The 21,863-nt window shown below is 50.3% G+C and overlaps 1 protein-coding gene across 1 annotated transcript in view; it reads right to left on the bottom strand.

Moving 5' to 3' along the window:
* Nucleotides 1-21,863, bottom strand: part of LOC140392282 (broad substrate specificity ATP-binding cassette transporter ABCG2-like) — a 336,441-nt gene that overhangs the window by 85,227 nt on the left and 229,351 nt on the right. The window contains exons 7-8 of the mRNA XM_072477599.1: nucleotides 1,165-1,409; nucleotides 976-1,058 (exon numbers count right to left, since the gene is read on the bottom strand). Of these exons, the coding sequence (XP_072333700.1) occupies nucleotides 976-1,058; nucleotides 1,165-1,409 (328 nt within the window). The remainder of the gene's footprint in view (nucleotides 1-975; nucleotides 1,059-1,164; nucleotides 1,410-21,863) is intronic.

Here is a 21,863-nt window from a genome sequence, read left to right as displayed (position 1 = left end):
TTACTTTAGAATGGAAACTGCTAAACAAAACATACACTGTAATTACACTTGCCCACCAGTGGTAGTGTTGCAAAGCCGATATTAGCAGAAGGCTTTGAAATGTTTACAAAGCTGGTTTTCATTATAAATATGGCCACTGGAATATATAATCGTCACAGCCAGCGGGAAGTGCATGTAGATTAAAGATTTTTCATATATTATAAATGGATAGAGATATTGAATGGATGGATGAATGAAACCACATTACTTCTTCCTCCTGAGGATTCTACTAAATTCCTGCCATAACACCAGCGGCTAAATCCATTCGAAAGCAGAAGGGAGCCGGTTACACTGGGTACATGGCAATTCTTAGATTTTACAATTGCAAGATCCAGCTCAGACAAAGCTAATGACATCAGTTCCCAGTGAAAAGGATTCCCTGCGCTAGAATCCTTTGGTTCCCTCACTCTGTAAGTACCAAGATTATGACAGAAAACTCATATACTGAGGGAGATGAGCTGTGCCAAACTCCATTGCAGAAATCCAAGCGATAGAAGCCTAGGCTAATAAAGGTTAATAATTAAAAGAAAAATTCTGGATGCAAGGGTGCAAGTAATGTGGCCTGTGCAGCCACCCATGCAAACGGTGGGCAGGTGCCATATTTTACAGTTGCACAGATATCCACTGGTCTTGTGCAAATTAAGCCTGCAAACCTTGGGATCATAAGGTGTGATTTGCCAGCCTCACCAGCTTCATCTTGGGCAAGACGGGCATCATCATGGGCAGGAATGCAAAAGTTGGAGAGAAGTCAAGTCTTTTTGCCGCCCTTCAAATTTTCCAGTCCCACCTGCAATTTTGCCCGCTACTGGCGGGACTGGAAAATCCCTGTGCATTGCCTTGAGATCTTTGCCACCCTAGGCATTCTCAAGAGACAAACAAAAGAATGAACTGCAGTAAGTTAATTATTTCCTTTTCACAATGACTTTACCTATGTACCTGTTTTGTATTCCACTTGAATTAGGTTTTACTCCAAAATAGATTGCACCAAGAAACAATCCCAGAAGACTATTAAGAAAAACCTGCATTGAGATGACAGGAATAATGTAAAATAATTTCAGCAGAGATCTGTACAAAATTCACAGATATATTTAAATTAGGATTAATTAATTTTTCAATTCCCCTTACCTCAGCAATAGATGACTGGGGGTTTCGGATAAAATTCTTAAATATCCGGTTACTAACCCAGAAAAGTTGATGAAAGAAGCCTGTTGTATATGTAACTGACTGCATTTTTATTTCTTTCATTTCCCCAACACCCCCCTTTCTTTTTATCTTCTTAAGCATTTCCACTGTCTCTTGATATTGGCTTGATTTCACATAGGATTCAGCCAGCTTCTGTGCCAAGGTTTTATCTCGTTTCACTTCCATGTCTTCTGAGGTTAGGCTTTCTGCAATTGAAAGAATGAGCATCTCTACAAACATATAAGCATATTCCAGGACTGTATTCTTATTAGTAGAAGCCTAGTATGGATTAGTAGTAATGATAGAAAATGCTGAAAATACTCAGCAAGCATCTGTGGAGAGACCTGGAACTCAACTGGTTTTAAGATGTTGCTTCACAGCGGAGGGTCCAAGGTTAGATTCTCCGCTTGGGTCACTGTCTGAGCAGAGTCTGCCTGTTCTCCTTGTATCTGCATGGGTATCCTCCAGGCACTTTGGTTTCTTTATTAGGTGAATTGGACATTCTGAATTCTCCTTCAGTGTACCCGAACAGGCGCCAGAGTATGGCGACTAGGGGATTTTCACAGTAACTTCATTGCAGTGTTAATGTAAGCCTACTTGTGACACTAATAAAGATTGTTATAAAACCCTTTAAAAGGTCTGTCTGTATGCCAAGTTTAAAGATCTGTGAGATGAAGGTTAAAGCAATCCCTTAAAGTGGTGGAAACATTTGATGATATTTCTACACAGTCAATTTCATTGCCCTTCCAAGTATAGAAGTCTCTGTGCATGCCTAGAAGATTGACAGCTTTGAACTGGATTGTCTACCTTCAATTTCACACTCCATTGCCTGCTGAAAGCTTTTTGATTGATAGGTCGAGGCAGTTTCAAAAGGGAGATTCAGATTGTTTATTTATATAGCTCTGCAGGGATTCATTTGCTCAGGGTAGCAGGTGTTTGCCTAACCACAGTTTTTTTTTAATGAGTCTTCCTCTTTGTTCCCAAGTGCTTCCTAGAAAGTGCAGGGGCAGACCCCCATGTAGCAGTATGGAGAAAAAGCCACCAAAGCTGTGCATCACAAATTCACCAGAATGATTCCAGGGATGGGGAATTATAGGTGTAATAAAACTGAGATTGGGGGTAATTTTAACTTTCTGCAATGGTTTATTTAAAGGGTGTAAGATTGGATCAACCATCCTTTATACAGCCTGCTTGAGTTTCTTTTCCATTAATTCAATCTCTACAAGTGAGCATAGCAAATTCCTACTCTTAATGATGAGGAAAATATTACTTGAATACCTAATGCCCGACTTTAGTAGATACTCCCAAATCCTTATGTACTCAAGGAACTCGTTTCACAATAATTTCTTTCCCATTTACTGCCCTGCTCCATTTCCCTCTGGAATATTTTTTCCTATTGTCCATTTGACAAAGTTGGCATAAAATAATGCTGAAAGAAAATTTCTGAGATTCCATTTTTTTTTTAGGAAAAATAATGTTATTTGAGAGTATCCCTTATTATTTATTCAACTGAGATCATAAGGGTAAATTTTACAAGTTTGTGCTCCTGGCAGTTCTGTGCAGTGCCAATGTGCATTGGTAATTTGAACAGGGATCAGCATACATGCTATTGAAATGTTGAGAATATCTGTTCAGCCGAACTCCCCATCCTTCTTTTTTAATAAATGTTTTTTATCGGGTTTTTGAACAAAGTATATTTGCAGTTATGTACACAGAATAAAAATTTATATACATAGAAGAGAAGAAAACTAAAGAAAAAAAACCTGGTACGATATCGTGCACTAGCTCAACAACAGCAACTCTGTACAATTAACAGTATTATTTTTAACACATAAGGCACCTGTTGTGGGGGGTGGGGGAAACTGGGGAGGTACATATACATTTGGGCGCTGAAGAAGCAATTACATTGGTTATGTCCAATACAGAGAGGGCAATACGGGGATGGATCTGGTATTGGTGTTGTTACTTGCTTCTTCCGGATGGTTTTCGCTGCCGTTGTCGTCTCGCGTTTACCTCCGCTTCGGCCGTTCGTCCCGTCTTTCGCCCGTATTTTCCTTACTCTCTGTTCCTGTGTTTGCCAAGTCTTTTATCGTTTCCCGTGCGCTCCTTCCGGCTATTAAAATTACCCTTGTCTCCCCCCCCCCTCTCTGGTTCCCCTCTATTGTTCCCTGTCGCCTCCCTCTTCCTCCCCTCCCACCTTTCCCCCTTCTCCCCTCCCCTTCTCCTGTGGTTCACCTTTCTTTTCTCTTAGGTTTAGCTGTTACCCCCCCCACCCCCGAGGGGCGATTCTCCCATGCCGCGCCGTTCCGATGCCGTTCCGCCATTCTCCCAACCAGCGAGAACAGCGTCATCGAGGTCGGCGCCACGCATGCCGGAGAATCGCCCGAGCAAGCAATAGATGCGATTCTCTCCCCCCCCCGCTATTCTGTGGCCCGTTTACCCCTACTAAATAAATTCATCAGCCAGCACTACTGGCTGACGATGTGGATGACGGAGGTGAGTGGGCGGGCTCACCCCAAGAAGCTGGAAGCGGGTGGGGGGAGGGGTTTCTGATGCGTATGCCATGATTCCCCATGGGGGGGACCGACACCCCAGCTGGAGTGCCATGGCAGGAAGGTGGCAAAGACACGCTTCCAAGTTGAGGTCATGGTGATGCCGCTGCAATGAGGAGGGAGGGGTGAACTGGGCGGGAGACGGATACTGTGGGCAGGTGTAATGGTGCTTGCGTGAATGAACCGTAACCAGGCAGCCGGGGAACGCATGCATCCCTGCAGATAGCCAATCGGGGCGGCCGACCCGGGTGGCTCAGTGAAGCTGCTGCACAGGCGGATGCAGCAGAGGGACTGGCTGCAGAGGGCCCCGTGCCAGGCGCTCCTGCTGCAGGCCCTCACGCCCGACAGGTCCAACAGGGGGCGGAGGGTGACAATGACCTCCACGTCGTCGGGCAGGAAGAAGTTGACTTCTCAGATCCTGATGGGCCACCATGGGAGGAGCACAAGCAGGTGGTCGTGCCAAGGCGGCGGAGGCGCCCCATGTGGCCTTGTGTGTACCGGGACCGCATGTCGTTCCAGAACCTTACGGACGCGGCATGCAGGAGGAGACTCAGATTGAGCCGTGAGATGGTGCAACATATAATGGCGCACCTGGCACCACATGGAATGGAGTAGGACTTGCCATACCGGTGAGAGTCAAGGTCACGGTTGCCCTCAATCTTTTTGCAACGCGGTCCTTCCAGGCGCCAAGCGGAGACCTATGTGGAATCTCTCAGACATCAATGCAACGGTGCATCCGAGCCGTTACCGACGGCCTCTATCCGTCGCAGGAAGATACGTTGATTTCCCGGAGGACCACGCACACCAGGCTGCCTGAGCAGCGGAATCTGCCTCAGTGGCCGGGATCCTGATGGTTGATGACACCTATACGGAGGCCACAGACCAATGTGGAGAGCCGCTATAATGAGGCCCTGCTGCAACCAGGGGTGTTGTGGAGAGGTGCTTCGGCCTCCTCAAAATGAGATTCCGGTGCCTGGACCGCTCTGGAGGCGCTCTGCAGTACGACCCCGATAGGGTCGGAAGAATTTTTGTGGCATGCTGCGTTTTACACAACATTGCCCAACAGAGGGGCGATGTCATGGAGGAGGATGCACAATGTGAGCCCGATAAGGGCGACGCCTCTGACCATGAGGATGAGGAGGAGGAGGAGAGGGAGGATGGGAGGGCGATGGGATACAGACACCACCGGGGTGCGGGATATGGCCGGGTGTCCGCACGACGCCCTGGGACAGCGAGCACGCGAGGCGTTGATCGCCGCACGTTTCACACACTAGCGGTACGGCATCATTGTGCAGGGCACTTGCACCGTCGATCACGCACAAAGGCTACACCAGTACCACCCCATCTCACGCACCATCGCACAACCCTACCACCCACAGCACCACTCTCACAGCACCCTACACCTGCGGCACATCGTGAATCTAGTAACACATTTACTTCCGTCAGCGGGTGTGCACAGCGCCATGTTGGATGATGACAACCCGCTCTGCGATGAGCTGTGAGCTCCGGATCGCTACAGAATATCTGACTCATGGCCATATCTGAACCCTCCACCTCGGTGTTCCCTTAATGCGTCACGGTCACTCCATCACATGTTCATGTGGGGCAGCGGGCGTCGGTGTGCTGAGGACGACGGCATGCTTGGGGTGGGGGTGGGGGGGGCACACCCGGCCTCACCGTTGTAATGAACTTCGAACACCATCGTCACCTGGTCCCCCTCACGACCCCCTCAGGCACCGTACATAGCCGGACAGGCGGATCTAGGTTTGGTGTAACAACTTTAATAGTGACATTGAAAGAGTAGGGGCTGTTTAGCACACTGGGCTAAATTGCTGGCTTTGAAAGCAGACCAAGGCAGGCCAGCAGCACGGTTCAATTCCCATGCCAGCCTCCCAGAACAGGTGCCGGAATGTGGCGACGAGGGGCTTTTCACAGTAATTTCATTTGAAGTCTACTTGTGACAATAAGCAATTTTCATTAGTGCCCTGGCCCCATAACTAATCTGTGCCCTGCACCCATGCCAACTTATTACGTGTCTACCTTTTTGGCCTTACGGGCCCTAAGACTACATCTAGGTAGTCCAGACGGTACAGCAGGAGTGGAGGCGGACTGCTGAGAATCCTGCCCTTCGACGTGGATCCCCGTCGGCGCGCGTTTCCTGGGGCGGCCCGGACTAGATGAGCCAGGCTGCTCGGCGGGCGTGCTGGATGGTGTGGTGCCAGCCTGCTCTGCCCGCTGCCCACCAGATGCACCAGGGACAGAACGGGGGGAGTCCGAGTGTTCCGGTCCCTCCCTTGCTGGTGTAACCGGGACGGGCACCGGAAACTCCTCCTCCCTCAGGGAGCCTTGTGGCCCCCGGACCTTTCTATGGAATGGTGGTGCGCGCGGAGACAAGCGCCATTGCACCACCGACACCTGGCGCTGCCAGTCCTGGAGGCCCGCTGTGGAATCGACCAGGGTCTGAACGTTCCCAGCGATGGAGCTGAGAGAATGCGACATCCCTGTCAGGGACTGTGCTACCTCCAGCTGGGATTGTGCGATGCCATCCATCACATGGGCAAGGCCGCCGATGCTTTCAGCGATGGCCTGCTGGGACAGGGCCATGGACTTCTGAGACTGGGCCAGACCCCGGAGCGCGGCGGCAATGTCCAGTTGGCTCTGGGACATGGCTGCCTGTGAGAGGGCAGCCCTGTCATGGGCCACGGATGACATGTGCACACGAAGCCCCATGCCTTGAAGAACCTGACCCATGGCCGAAACCGTTGCTCTCATTGCCTCCATCGCGGACTGCACCCGTGCGGTGTCGGCCTGGGTGGCAGCCATGACCGGCACCACTCCCTGCTCGTGGACGCGGATGGATTCCACCAGCTGCGTCTGCAGTTGCCAGAAGACAGCCGTCATCCTGTTGTCTTGTCTGGGTGGGTCTGGCAAGCCCAGGACCCCGGGAACCGTCTGGGCGGCAGCAGGGTGCTGGGCCTGGGCTGCCCTCCGACCATCCAGCCGCTCGGCTGCTCCTACCTCCTCGTGCTGTACTGGTTCAGCTGTGTGGTGCGCACCAGTCAGTGACCCAGAAGCCTCATCGCTTACTTGCCCAACCGAGGTGAGTGTATCTGCGATGGTTGAAGTGGTGGGTGGCAGCAGTGCCGCAGCCGCTAGGAATGCGTCTGTCCCCAGGTCTGGGGTATTCTGGCTCGAACCTTGGCCCGGTGCATTTAGTCCACGGCCCATGTCAGGTGCTGTGCCCCTGTGGCTCGTCTGTCACAATGTCCTCTGTGCGTCGCTATCTGTCCTGTCGCCGTCACTGTCCTGGCTCGCTGTACCCTCCTCGTCCATCTCACTGTCATCTGTGTCATGACTGTCCGTCCTGACGTCTCTGTCTGTCCTCTGTGCGTCACCATTCGGTGGCACGGCCTCAGAAGAGGGCCCTCCTGCCCGTGATCCTTCCCCTCTGTCCTGTGCGTCCCTGTGGCCAGAAGAGGTTGGAGCTGCTTGGAGGCGGGGTGACCGAGCAGTTCCAGGATGGTGATCTTCTGGCCCTGAAGAACACAATAAGGCACGTATCGTTAGACACGCGGGGTCGTTTGTGGGGGGGGTGGAGGGGGTTGGTATGAGAGTGTGGACTGTGGGGGTGGTGGAGTGTGAGGCGGTGGGGTATGAGGGTGTGGACTGTGGGGTGGTGCAGTGTGAGGCGGTGGGGTTTGAGGGTGTGGACTGTGGGGGTGGTGCAGTGTCAGGCGGTGGAGTGTGAGGGTGTGGACTGTGGGGGTGGTGCAGTGTGAGGCGGTGGGGTGTGAGCGTGTGGACTGTGGGGGTGGTGCAGTGTGAGGCGGTGGGGTGTGAGGGTGTGGACTGTGGGGGTGGTGCAGTGTGAGGCGGTGGGGTGTGAGGGTGTGGGCTGTGGGGGTGGTTGAGTGTGAGGTGGTGGGGTGTGAGGGTGTGGGGTGTGGTGCAGTGTGAGGCGGTGGGGTGTGAGGGTGTGGGCTGTGGGCGTGGTACAGTGTGAGGCGGTGGGGTGTGAGGGTGTGGGCTGTGGGCGTGGTGCAGTGTGAGGCGGTGGGGTGTGAGGGTGTGGGCTGTGGGCGTGGTGCAGTGTGAGGCGGTGGGGTGTGAGGTGGTGTAGTGTGAGGGGGGTGGATTGTGAGGGGGTCGAGTGTGAGGGGGTTGTGGTAATGATGAGCTGAGGGACTGTATGCAGACAGGGGATTCTCACTTGGTGCTACGCGTCCTACCTGGCACGGCGCTACCTCCCGGCTGGCAGCTCCCCCAGCAAGGTCCAGAGCCCTCTGCTCGTAGATGGTAAGGGGGTGGCGCTCAGGTGATCCCCCTTCGGTTTTTGAATGCTCCCTGTGGTTGTGAGCAGTCTTGCCCTGGGTGGGGGGGGAGATTCAGGCGGTCATCAGCAGGACGCACACATGTTAGCACCATTATCACTCGGTGGGGACACTCGGACCCACACCATGGCACCTCTCCACCGGGGGGGGGGGGGGGATTCCACATGAGTCTCGGGTGCAATGTGGGGCCTCAGGCACCCCCCCCACGCGTGGGCAGGGGTGAAACAGGGTGGGGCATTGCCCGGGGGAAGTCTCGGGGTACTTACCCTCGCAGCCCTCGTGAGGTTGTGTAGTTTTTTCCTGCACTGGTCTCCCGAGCGGGGGATGTGCCCCATAGCGCTGATCGCCATGCCAACCTCTCGCCATTCCCGCCTCACGGTGCTGCACGGCTGCCGGTGGCCACGTCTGGGGAAAAGGGTGGCCCTGCGCTCCTCTACTGCATCTAGCAGTGTCTGTAGGTCGGAAGCGGGGAGTGGCACCGCGGGGCTCCGCCACCTCCAGACTTCGGTGCCTGAGTGCCGATCGCGCACTTCCTATGACACGGTGCGGTGTCATCCTGGCGTCGCGCGATGACGCCGCTGCTCTGGCGCTACGCCCACCGCGTTTCCCGCGGCGCTTCTGCTTTCCCCTTTTCTGCCCCTGAATCGGTCGCGGCGGGGGACACTTAGTCCCGCGATCGGAGATTCGCGCCCCCGGTCTAACCCTCCCTCTCACGCCTTGGCTACTTTCTCCTGATTCTTGGCTGCCTGGCTATTCTTCTGCTTGTTCGTTGGCCACAAACTGGTCCCGGAACAGTTGGGTGAATGGCTCCCACGTTCTGTGGAAGCTGACTGCTGACCCTCAGATGCTGAATTTGATTTTCTCCATTTGGAGAGATTCTGAGAGGTCAGACAGCCAGTCTGCAGATTTGGGTGGTGCTGCCGACCGCCAACCGAACAGGATTCTGTAGTGATCTCTATGTGTGCATGTACACAAGGGGTTAATGTGTAATCAGTAGCACCACATGATCACTAGAGGGCTGGACCAACAGGGGTATAAAAGGCAGCCACATTGGGTCTCTCTCTCTCTCTCTTGGGTGCACTGTGATCAAAGCAACAGCAGACTAGTTTAGATGGCCAGTGGAGTTACGTACAGTTACCATAGTTAGACCTTGTTAACCTTATCACGAGTATCAAAGTTAAAGTAAAGAACTCATGTAAATATTGTTGTAGTTACACAATAAACCTTTTGTTACTACTGGAAGAGTTCAAATCTTCTTCATCGGGATTCAGAATACCTCATCACTAACCAAGGATTGAGTAGCACATGTTGCCTACCACACAGGAAACAAAGCATGGTACCAGTCGTGTGGCTTTAACAGAACTAGTTAGATTAGGTTAGACAAAAAGAGAAGAAAAAGGGAAGACTGGACATTCGACTGTGGAAACTTCTCAGCAAATGGATCCTCGAAGACTAACGATGGGACTCATTGGACCTCTAGAGCAGCTGGAAACAACCGTTAATTTAAGTTATGACTGGAAAAGATTTGAACAGATATTCCAAATATTTATCGCAGCTAGTGGTTTAAGCACGGTCTCTAACGCAACGAAAATAGCACTACTACTCTCAATAAGAGGGCATGAAGCTAGAGAAATCTATAATTGCTTTAATTCCTGAGACGGTGAAGACGACACCAAAATAGAAGTAATACTCAAAAATTTGATGAACACTGTAAGAGTCAGTCTGGTGAGATGCTGGAAAGATTTAACAATTGTCATAAATGCCAGAGAAACGGAGGGCCCATCACTGATTTTATTACAAATCTCAAGTTAATACCACAAGACTGTGATTATGCTGATTTCAGAGACACTGTGATAATGAATCAATTAGTTTCTGTACTAACTGATAAAAATTTGAGGGAAGAACAATTACAAAATAAGCATCTAACTCTAGAAACTGCCATACAAAATTGCCTTGCTTATGAACAAAAACAAAATCAATACTGTGAGTCTTTACAAACACAGAATCAGTGTCTAGAAAACAAAATCGGTAAAAACGGCACCAAAACTTACCACGAGGTAGAGGCAGGACCTCACTCGATGCAACAGCACCTTTTGATTGGCAGCCATCTTGAGCGAGAGCATTCCGGCCAGTACGCATATGCGCACTCCTCAAAAAGAAGGAAAACGGCAAACTACACTAGCGCACATGCGCGAGAAGCCGCGCATGCGCAGTTGCGCCAAGAGCGCACAGTAAAGGAAACTTGAATTGCGCAAGCGCAATCGAGTCCTACGCATGACGTCACGAGCGTCATGATGTCAAAGGACCAGGACCATGCCCATTTAAAAGGAAAATGCACGAAAATAAACAAAAAGAAATTTAAAGCTGCAAAATCCAATGTTCTTACCTCAAAAGACAGAACAATGTCCGAACGTACACCAGCAGTTGAAAATAACTTTCACAACACCCTGGAACAAGCAGTCTGCACCACCCAAAGTGAAGAGCACAATAAAAAATCCGAAACCAAAGAAGATGATTTGTTCATTAAACATGAAGAGAACGATCACAACTCCGAAACAAAAAGCAATGATTTGTCTATCGAACAATACACACAATACTGCTCAGACATGGCTGAGTTTTTCGGATATGCTGATCACAGCATCAGTGACAAGGTTGAAAAGCTCAACACTACTCTTCTCATGATAGATGAATCCAATACCATGGTGCCATGGCAGATTGTCGATACATTGGATGATAGCAATAACCAAGACGAAGACGACGCCACACAGAGAGCACAGAACGACTCCGTTGAGAGAACACAGATCGACTCTATAGCGAGAACACTGCACGACTCCACAACGAGAGCGATGACAGACTCCACAGAGAGAGCGATGACAGACTCCACAGAGAGAGCGATGAAGGACTCCAGAGAGAGAGCGATGAAGGACTCCACAGAGCGAGCGATGAAAGGCTCCACAAAGAGAGCGACACAAGCCTCCACAAAGAGAGTGATGCAAGCCTCCACAGATAGCTTGGTGACAGACTCAAAAATGGAAGCAAGCAAACACTCCAAAGCGAACGCTATGCATGAACAAGACCATGAAGATCTATCAAGCTTATTTGAGCCACCAGAAGAAGACTCTGATAGTTCACTTCTGATAGTCAGGGCAGCACGGTAGCATTGTGGATAGCACAATTGCTTCACAGCTCCAGGGTCCCATGTTCGATTCCCGGCTTGGGTCACTGTCTGTGCGGAGTCTGCACATCCTCCCCGTGTGTGCGTGGGTTTCCTCCGGGTGCTCCGGTTTCCTCCCACAGTCCAAAGATGTGCGGGTTAGGTGGATTGGCCATGCTAAATTGCCCTTAGTGTCCAAAATTGCCCTTAGGGTTGGATGGGGTTACTGGGTTATAGGGATAGGGTGGAGGTGTGGACCTTGGGTAGGGTGCTCTTTCCAAGAGCCGGTGCAGACTCGATGGGCCGAATGGCCTCCTTCTGCACTGCAAATTCTATGATCTATGATAGTCTACCCAACTCATTTAACCAACAAGAAGACACTGAATGTCTATCCACTGTATGTGAGACAAGTGACAAAGAAATCACAATTCCCATACAGGATGTGCAGGATCACAGCGAGACTGACATATCTCAGCTCATCTGCACAGAAGCACTCAACAAACAGAGAAGGGCTACTCATGAGTCCTGAGTGACCACATCAAATTAAATCCTGAAGATTTTGACTCCAAAAGAGGAGCACCAAGAGTCCAGAGAGACCACGTCAATAGAAATCTTGAAAATTTTGACTCCAGAAGAAGAGCACCAAGAAACCCAAGGTGATTCAAATGAACCAGAAATAACTCCAGAAGAGGAGTACAATAGATCACAGATGATTCAAGTGAACCAGAAATGACTCTAGAAGAGGAGTACCAAGGAAGCAAAGAAGAGGAATCAAATCCACCACAAATGACTGATGTCACCAACATCAATGCAACATCAGATCATTCTCACAATTCTCAAGAAGAAACGCTCAATGTAACAGATACCACAAAGGACACTGACACTAATAACTGTGACAATGACTCACATCATCCAAACGGAACACTCATTGAGCGCAACAGCAACAATGAAAACAACATGCAGCGCAACAAGAGCAACAACAACAACACGAAGCGATGCAGAAACAAGAACAACGACAGCAACATCAAAAGCTGCAAGCACAACAACAAAAAACTACAAGAACAACAACAAACACAACAAGAAGCATAACAAAAACAGAAACAACGAGCATGACGAGAAAAACAACAAGTGCAACAGCGAAAACAACAAAAACAGAAACAACAAGCATGATAAAAACAAGAAGAACGACAACAAGAAGAACGACAACAAAAACGACCAAGACAGAAATGACAACAATGAAACAACGACCTGTACAACATGGTATAACTCTGCACATGAAGGACAATGCCACAGCACACTGAAAAACAATGGCAAGAGTACAAACAGCCGTTCCCGTAACAGCCTCCCCGAACAGGCGCCGGAATGTGGCGACTAGGGGCTTTTCACAGTAACTTCATTTGAAGCCTACTTGTGACAATAAGCGATTTTCATTTCATTTCATTTCATTTCATTCAAACATGCCATGGCATGGCAACAAATCTCACAAATTCACATTTGCTCCACAACAAACAAGCAAACCAGCTGTCAAGAAAGATGACATGCAGAATCAATACCACAAACACAAGATAAAGTCCAGGTCAGACAACAAAGATGACATACAGGATCAACACCACAAACACAGGAAAAAGTCCAGGTCAGACAACAAAGATGTAACACAGAATCACTACCGCAAGCAGAGAAAAAAAAAGCAATAATCAGACAACAAAGTGATTCGACCATTCAAATACCTCATAGATGATTTCTTGGGTACTTAAACGCTGGAACACTGACGATGTTCACAGACAAATAACAACATCAACATCAGCACTTCAAAAACAGAAGAAGAAAGCAACTCGACCGAACAAACTCATAAAGTATGGAATCACAAATTTTTTTTTTTTTACTAAGACTGGACTCGTAAATATTAATTGGCTTTGTATAATCGTCAAGATCATCACAACTTGTGCATAACATTATTTGTCTACCTATTTCACGCAAGCAAAACAAAACTTAAGAGACTAAATGTATTAACATTTGACGGACTAACTCATTGATTTTATGTAATGCCTTTGCAAGCTGCATCCATTATGTTTGTTCAATTTTCTTTACAACATACAGAAAATATGTAACACGAAAAAAAGGGGGATGTAGTGATCTCTATGTGTGCATGTACACAAGGGGTTAATGTGAAATCAGTAGCACCACATTATCACTAGAGGGCCTGACCAACAGGGGTATAAAAGACAGCCACATTCGGCCTCTCTCTCTCTCGTGGGTGCACTGTGATCAAAGCAACAGCAGACTAGTTTAGATGGCCAGTGGTTACGTATAGTTACCATAGTTAGATCTTGTTAACCTTATCACTAGTATCAAAGTTAAAGTAAAGAACTCATGTAAATATTGTTGTAGTTATTCAATAAACCTTTTGTTTCTACTGGAAGAGTTTGAATGTTCTTCATCGGGATTCGGAATCCCTGGATTCCAGTTATATCAGGATTCAGAATTCACTAACCAAGGATTGAGTAGCACATATTACATACCACACAGGTAACAAAACAGATTCTATGGCGGGCGATCAGGGAGGCAAAAGCCCTCCTCCCCAGGAATAGATCTGGCTGGTCTGATACCCCGAAGACCACCACATTCGGGCATGGCTCCACCCTCATCCCCACCCCTTTGGACATTGCCTCAAAGAAGGCTGTCCAGTACCCCGCAAGTCTGGGGCAAGACCAGAACATTTGGGTGTGATTGGCCGGGCCTCCTTGGCACCGTTCACATCTATCCTCCACCTCCGGGAAGAATCTACTCATTCGGGCTCTTGTTAATTGGGCTCTATGTACCACTTTTAGTTGCGTCAGGTTGAGCCTTGCGCAAGTGGAGGTGGAGTTGACCCTATGCAGTGCTTCGCTCCAGAGTCCCCACCCTATTTCAATCCCCAGGTTATCCTCCCATTTCTTTCTTGTTGCGTCCAGTACGGTGTCGGCCCTTTCCACCAGTCGCTCATACATGTCGCTACGGTTCCCTTTATCTCGGATGCTTGCGTCCAGTAACTCTTCCAGTAATGTCTGTTGTGGCGGTGGTGGGTACGTCCTTGTCTCCTTTTGCAGGAAGTCTTTGAGTTGCAGGTACCTTAGCTCGTTCCCCCTGGCTAGCTGGAATTTCTCCGTCAGTTCGTCCAGTATTGCGATCCTGCCGTCCGAAAAAGGTCCCTAACTGTCAGTGTCCTTCTGTCCTGTCCCACTTTCTTTTTTAAATTTAGAGTACACAATTCATTTTTTCCAACTAAGGGGCAATTTAGCATGGCCAATCCACCTACCTTGCACATCTTTGGGTTGTGGGTGCAAAACCCATGCAAACACAGGGAGAATGTGCAAACTCCACACGGACAGTGACCCAGAGCCGGGATCGAACCTGGGACCTCGGCGCCGTGAGGCCGCAGTGCTACCCCACTGCGCCACCGTGCTGCCCACCTATCCCCACTTTTTAAGATGGCGTCAGTCAGCGCTGGTGTGAACCTGTTGCAGATGGGAGCTTTGTCCGACATTTTGGTCAGGCCAAATTGCTGCCGTAGTTGGTTCCAGGACTGGAGGGTGGCTATCACCACCGGGCTACTGGAGTGTTTTTTGGGTGGGATGGGAGTGCTGCCGTGGTGAGGGCCCGGAGGGAGGGCCCCTTGCAGGAGGCCTCCTCTGCGCGCACCCACTCGGCTTCTGGCTCCTTGATCCATCCCCTTATTCGCTCGGCTGTCGCCGCTCAGTGGTAGAATTGTAGGTTTGGGAGGGCTAGCCCCCCCCTGGATTTTGTTTTTTGTCGGACCTTCTTTGGGATCGTCGCGTTCTTCTGCCCTGCATACGAACGCCATGATTAGTTTGTCTAGTGCTTTGAAAAAGGCCTTTGAGATGTAGATCGGGGTAGATCTACGTAGGATGAGGTGCCTGGCAGTTTTGATCATCTGGACTCTCCCCGCGAGGGAGAGAGGGAGTGTGTTCCATCTTTGCAGGTCCTTTTTTACTTCTTCTGTCAGACTGGTGAGGTTCCATTTGTAAATTCCTTTCCAGCCATGGGCTATTTGGATTCCCAGGTAGTGGAATTTGTGTTGGGCTTGTTTAAACGGCAGTCCCATTAGTGCTGCCCCCACCTCTACTTGTGGGTGTACCTTGCTCATGTTGAGTTTGTAGCCCAAGAAGACTACAAGGCGATGATTCCTTCCATGTTGCTTTGTGGGTCATCTGCATGGAGTGAGACTCTGTGCTCTCTGCCGCCCCTACGGATCCCCCTCCAGCATTTTGCTGCTCTGAGAGCAATTGTTAATGACTCGATCGCTAGAGCGAACAGCAGCGGGGACAGTGGGCATCCTTGTCTGGTGCCCCTGTGCAGCTGGAAGTATTGGGAGTTGGTGTTGTTGGTCCTTACGCTCGCCATGGGAGGGTTGTATAGGAGCCTTACCCAGGAGGTGAACCCTTGTCCAAGCCCGAACCTATGAGGTACTTCCATTCGACCCTGTCAAAGGCCTTTTCTGCATGCAAGGAGACAATCACCTCTGGTATTCTCTCCCCGGATGGGTCATTATCACGTTCAGCAGGTGTCTGATGTTCGAGGTAAGCTGTCTCCCTTGGACAAAGCCCGTCTGGTCCCCTGCGACCACCTCTGGTACACAGTCTTCGAGCCTTTTGGCTAGGATTTTGGCCAATATTTTGGCATCTACGTTCAGCAGTGAGATGGGTCTGTATGACTCACATTCCGTTTGGTCGTTAGCTTTCTTAAGTATCAGCAAGATTGAAGCCTGTGCTAACGTAGGTGGCAGTGTGCCCTAGCTAGCGAGCCTGTGAACATCTCCCACAGATGCGGGGCCAGTGCTGTTACAAATTTTTGTAGAAGTCCGCCGGGAACCCGTCTGGTCCCGGCGCCTTCCCTGCCTGCATGGAACTAATGCTGTCCCAGTGCTAGTGGTGCCATGATCTCTCCCAGTGCTAGTGGTGCTTCCACGCCCCGTTTTCTGCCCTCCCCCACGACTGGTATGTCCAGTCTGTCATGATATTCAGATAAACATCATGGTATACATCATGGTAAACATACACACTGATGGACAGATCAACGGACCAATCAATACACACTCAACATCACAGCCAATCACAAGCAAGAGCAGACACACTATAAAATGGGGAACACGACACTTCCGGCTCATTCCAGCAGGAGACAGCTCAGGGCACAGAGCTCACAGCAAGCCACTCAGACATTTACCATGTGCTGAGTGCCTCTCCAAGATAGTGTTAGGGCTGGGTCCACAGGTTAGAGGGTAATGAACGAACCACAGTAACCAGTTTACAAATGTTAATATTGTTAGTAATAAAACAGTTGTACCTTCCGCAACCGTGTTGGTTCGTCTGTGGAGCAGAGCACCCAACACGACATAGTACAAGGATTGGAACCAAGTAACTGTGAGACCCACCTACGCATCTTCAGGAATCCGCCATCCTGCGCCATGGACACCATCAGCCCGCCGCAGCCGCTCCAAATCGATGGAAACCACGGCGTTAACAGGAAGTTGTTTAAACAGCGCTTCCAGTTCTTTCTAGAAGCCACAGAAAGGGAGAATGCTTCGGACACCAGGAAAATCGCCCTCCTCTCCACGGCAGGGCAACATACCATCCACATCTACAACTCCCTGGTGTTCGCGGAAGGTGAGGACAAGACGAAGTACAAGACGGTCCTTCTCAAACTCGAGCAACAGTTCAGCGTCGAGGTAAATGAGAGTTTCGAGAGGTACCTTTTCCAGCAGCACCTGCAGGGTAAGGATGAGCCTTTTCAATCTTTCCTAACACACCTCCGTATCCTCACGCAGTCCTGCGGTTACGAGGCCACCTCCGATTCCATGATTCGGGACCAGATAGTTTTTGGGGTCACCTCGGGCACCCGACGCCAGCAGCTCCTCAAGATTAAAAGCCTCACCCTAGCCACTGTCATCGAAGCCTGCGTCCTCCATGAAAATGCGGCCAGCCGCTACTCCCAATTCCAGGCAGCCGAATTGGCATGGCAGGGGTCCTACGCAGCTGAATCGGCAAGGCAGGGGTCCTACGAGGCCGAGCGGGTCCAGTCCATCGAGTTCCTCCCGGCCCGCGGCCCGGACGAGGGCGGCCATTTTGCACGCTTTTCGTGGCCTCCCGCGCTTGTACGCGCCAAAAGAGACGTCGACGCAGAGGGACGTGACGTGCAGGCACGCTCTACGCAGGACCGAACTGCGCATGCGCGATGGCGCAATGAACGCCATTACGTCACGACGTGCGGCAACTGTGTATCCGCACATTTAAAGCGGCAATGTGCAGCAAAGAACCGACAATGCCTCCGCTGTGGCAAGATGGGCCACTACACTGCCTGCTGTCGAGCAGCTCAACCTACCAGCGCTTCCCAATTCCGACATCCTCGCGGGGACGTGCGGACCATTCAGCCTCCATACTCCGAGTCATACCCGGGTGATATACAGACCGGCGATACAGACGACCGGGAAGCTTTCCGCGTTGCGGTCATCGACAGGAACCGGATGTCTCCAAGCAGGACCCACCAGCCGATGCCAGTGAACAGTGTCAATCCGGGTGATGAATGGTGTGCCACCCTAACGGTCAACCCCAAATTCGTCGCCCACCTACTCGGCTAGACTTATGAGCCTGTTTGAACATTGGACTCACTAAAGTTTTATGCCACAATGTTAATAAGTTTCTCTTATGTCGTTACAGGAGCTCGTTTTGATGCTTGATGTTTACACTTGTTTTGTTTATGGTACAACCTCGTTGCTATGTTGCACCTGACACCTTCCTATGTATATACTTTAGCCTCATGTACACGTTGTAGATATTGCATACACACATTCAGCTGCACTCAGTACACATCTATATTTATTACCACATAGGCACATATTCTTGTAAAAAAAGGGGGATGTCATGATAGTCAGATAAACATCATGGTGCAAACACACATACACACTGATGGACAGATCAATGGACCAATCAATACACACGCAACATCACAGCCAATCACAAGCTAGAGCAGACACACTATAAAACGGGGAACACGACACTTCCGGCTCATTCCAGCAGGAGACAGTTCAGGGCACAGAGCTCACAGCAAGCCACTCAGACACTCACCATGTGCTGAGTGCCTCTCCAAGATAGTGTTAGGGCTGGGTCCACAGGTTAGAGGGTAATGAATGAACCACAGTGACCAGTTTACAAATGTTAATATTGTTAGTAATAAAACTGAGTTGTACGTTCCGCAACCGTGTTGGTTCATCTGTGTGGTAGAGCACCCAACACGACACAGTCCATCAAGGAATCGTTTCACCTGGAAAGGGATCCACAAATGGAACCATACCAGTCTGACAGAGGAAGTAAAAAAGGAGTTGCAAAGATGGAACACACTCCCACTCTCCCTCGCGGGGAGAGTCCAGACGATCAAAATGAACGTACCTCTCCCTATTCAGATCCATTCCGATCTACATCCCCAAGGCCTTTTTCAAAGAACTAGACAAACTAATCATGGCGTTCGTATGGGGGGGGGGGGGGGGGAAGAATGCTAGGATCCCAAAGAAGCTCTTACAAAAAACAAAATCCAGGGGGGGGCTTGCCCTCCCAAACCTACAACTTTACCACTGGGCGGCGACGGCCGAGTGAATAAGGGGATGGATCAAGGAGCCAGAAGCCGAGTGGGTGCGTGCGGAAGAGGCCTCCTGCATGGGGACCTCCCTCCGGGCCTTCGCCACGGTGGTGCTCCCATCCCCATCCCCACCCAAAAAACAATCCAGCAGCCCGGTGGGAATAGCCACCCTCCAGTCCTGGAACCAACTACGGCAACAATTTGGCCTGACCAGAATGTCGGGTAAAGCTCCCATCTGCAACAACCATAGGTTCACGCCAGCGCTGACTGATGCCACCTTCAAAAGGTGGGGACAGGACGGAAGGACACTGACAGTCAGGGGCATATACACGGAAGGCAGGATCGCAACACTGGGCGAACTGACAGAGAAATTTCAGCTAGCCAGGGGGAACAAGCTAAGATACCTGCAACTAAAAAACTTCCTACGAAAGGAGACAGGGACATACCCACAACCACCATGACAGACACTACTGGAAGAGTTACTGGACGCAAGCATACGAGATAAAGGGAACTGTAGTGACATGTATGACCGACTAGTAGAAGGGGCCGACACCGTATTGGATGCATGAAGTGGGAGGAGGACCTGGGGATCGAAATAGGGTGGGGACTATGGAGCGAAGCACTGCATAGGGTCAACTCCACATCCACGTGTGCAAGGCTCAGCCTGACGCAACGAAAAGTGGTACATTGAGGCCACTTAACAAGAACCCATATGAGTAGGTTCTTCCCGGAGGTGGAGGACAGATGTGAGCAGTGCCAAGGAGGCCCAGCCAACCACGCACACATGTTCTGGTCCTACCCCAGATTTGTGGAGTACTGGACAGCCTTCTTCGAGGCAATGTCCAAGCTGGTGGGGGTGAGGGTGGAGCCATGCCCGAAAGTAGCGGCTTTCTGGGTTTCAGACCAGCCAGATCTATTCCTGGTGAGGAGGGCGGACGCCCTTGCCTTTGCCTCCCTGATCGCCCGCCGTAGAATCCTGTTCGGCTGGCGGTCAGCAGCACCACCCAAAGCTGCAGACTGGCTGTCCGACCTCTCGGAATCTCTCCAAATGGAGAAAATCAAATTCGCCATCCGAGGGTCAGATGACGGCTTCCACAGAACGTGGGAACCATTGATCCAATTGTTCCGAGACCTGTTTGTGGCCAATAAACAAGCAGAAGAATAGCCAGGTAGCCAAGAAACAGGGGAGAGTAGCCAAAGCATGAGAGGGAGAGATAGACTGGGAGAGGGGTGGGGGGGGGGACAGCTAAATCTAAGAGGAAGGAAAGGCGAGCCACGGGGGGGACGGGGGGGTGGGACACAGGAGCGGGGAGAGGGGGGGGTAGAGGGAAGAGACGGAACAATAGAGGAGAGCCAAGGAGGGGGAGGGGGAGGCAGAGAAACGTTAACAAACTTAACGTCCACAGGAACAGAGAAAACGGGGAAGACGTGAGGGCCGCAGAAGCGGAAGTGCGCGGAAGCGGAACGAGATGACAATGGCAGCGAACTCCGTCTGGGAGAAGCAAGAGACGACAACACCACGAGCAGGTGCCTACTTATGTGTGTAAACAATTTTGCCAAGTGTACAGAGCTGCTGCTGTTGAGCGGGGCGTAATACCGTCCGATGGCTTCTCAGGGAAAATTAAAATGTCAGCAGCAGCAGCGACCCATAGGGGAGAGGGGGTGAGTGCTCCGTTGGGAGGGTGTGTGAAGACTGAGTCGCGTGGGGTCACGTCTAGTCAATTGTTATTGTATATTCTCTTTTTGCACAATGTTAATGTTCACTCTATTTTGCTGTGTTAGGATTATTACTATTTATTATGAAAAACTTTGCAAAATATTTTTTTTAAAAAGGAATCGTTTCATCCTGGACTCCATCATTGGGGGCTCTGAGGTGTACAGCCCTTGATGGAAGGCCTTGAAGGTTTTGTTGATCTTTTCTGGTTCTGTTTCGAATGTGCCTCTGGTATCCCTGATTTGTGCAATTTCTCCGGTGGCTGCCTGCTTTCTCAGCTCTGGGAAAGAGCACCCCACCTACCCCACACCTCCACCCTATCTCCACACTTTCACCCTATCCCCGTAACCCCACCTTTTTTGGACACTAAGGGCAATTTAGCATAGCCAATCCACCTACCCTGCACATCTTTGGACTGTGGGAGGAAACCGGAGCACCCGGAGGAAACCCACACAGAAACGGGGAGAACGTGCAGACTCTGCACAGACAGTGACCCAAGCCGGAATCCTGGCGCTGTGAAGCCATTGTGCTGACCACTATGCTACCGTGCTGCCCTACGTGGAAGGGATTTCAGTTGTCAGGGTGAGGGGGTTAGAAGTTGGCAAGCCAAAAGTCGAGGTGGGAGGTCAGAAGTCAGACATTGGGGTGGCAGGCATCAGGGTGTGGGGTCAGAAATCAAGGGTGGGTCAGACATCGGCAGAGTTCGGTCAGACATCAGGGAAGTAGCAAGCGAGTCTAATGTTCAGGTCCAGCCATGTCGAGATGTTAGATCAAGGGGTGGGAAGAGTTCCATGTGGGTGGGTAGTCAAGGGGAGGGGAATATTGTTGGAGCGACGGCAGTGTTCAGTTAGGAGAGTCCCTGGTGGGTCAGAGGAGTCCTGTGCGGGAATCGGTCTGGGTCTTTAAAATAGTTATGCAGAAGTTAGAAGAGTTTTATTTTGTCTAAATTTTCCTGAGCAGCTAGTAGCGTAACCCTGGCAAATGATCCAAAGTTAGTAATTTAAATCACTTTGTCGATGGTTTCCAGCACAGCCCAACTGTGCAGGTTAAGTTAGCGATTCTTGATAATTGACGTACAAATGCTTACATGGGAAGTTCTGAGAGGGATTCCCAGCCCATCTTTGGGATAGCACCCCAAATCAGAAGATGGGGATCCCAGAAGTTATGGCTCAATAAAGAGAGAGAAAATTAATTATGAGAGTAAGTTCTGAAGTAACATATAAACAGATGGTAATAGTTTCTACAAATATTTAAATAGAAAAAGA

Source organism: Scyliorhinus torazame, chromosome 16 (genome assembly GCF_047496885.1).
Source record: "Scyliorhinus torazame isolate Kashiwa2021f chromosome 16, sScyTor2.1, whole genome shotgun sequence".
Classification (NCBI taxonomy): Eukaryota; Metazoa; Chordata; class Chondrichthyes; order Carcharhiniformes; family Scyliorhinidae; genus Scyliorhinus; species Scyliorhinus torazame.
This window is presented reverse-complemented; position numbering and strand designations above follow the sequence as displayed.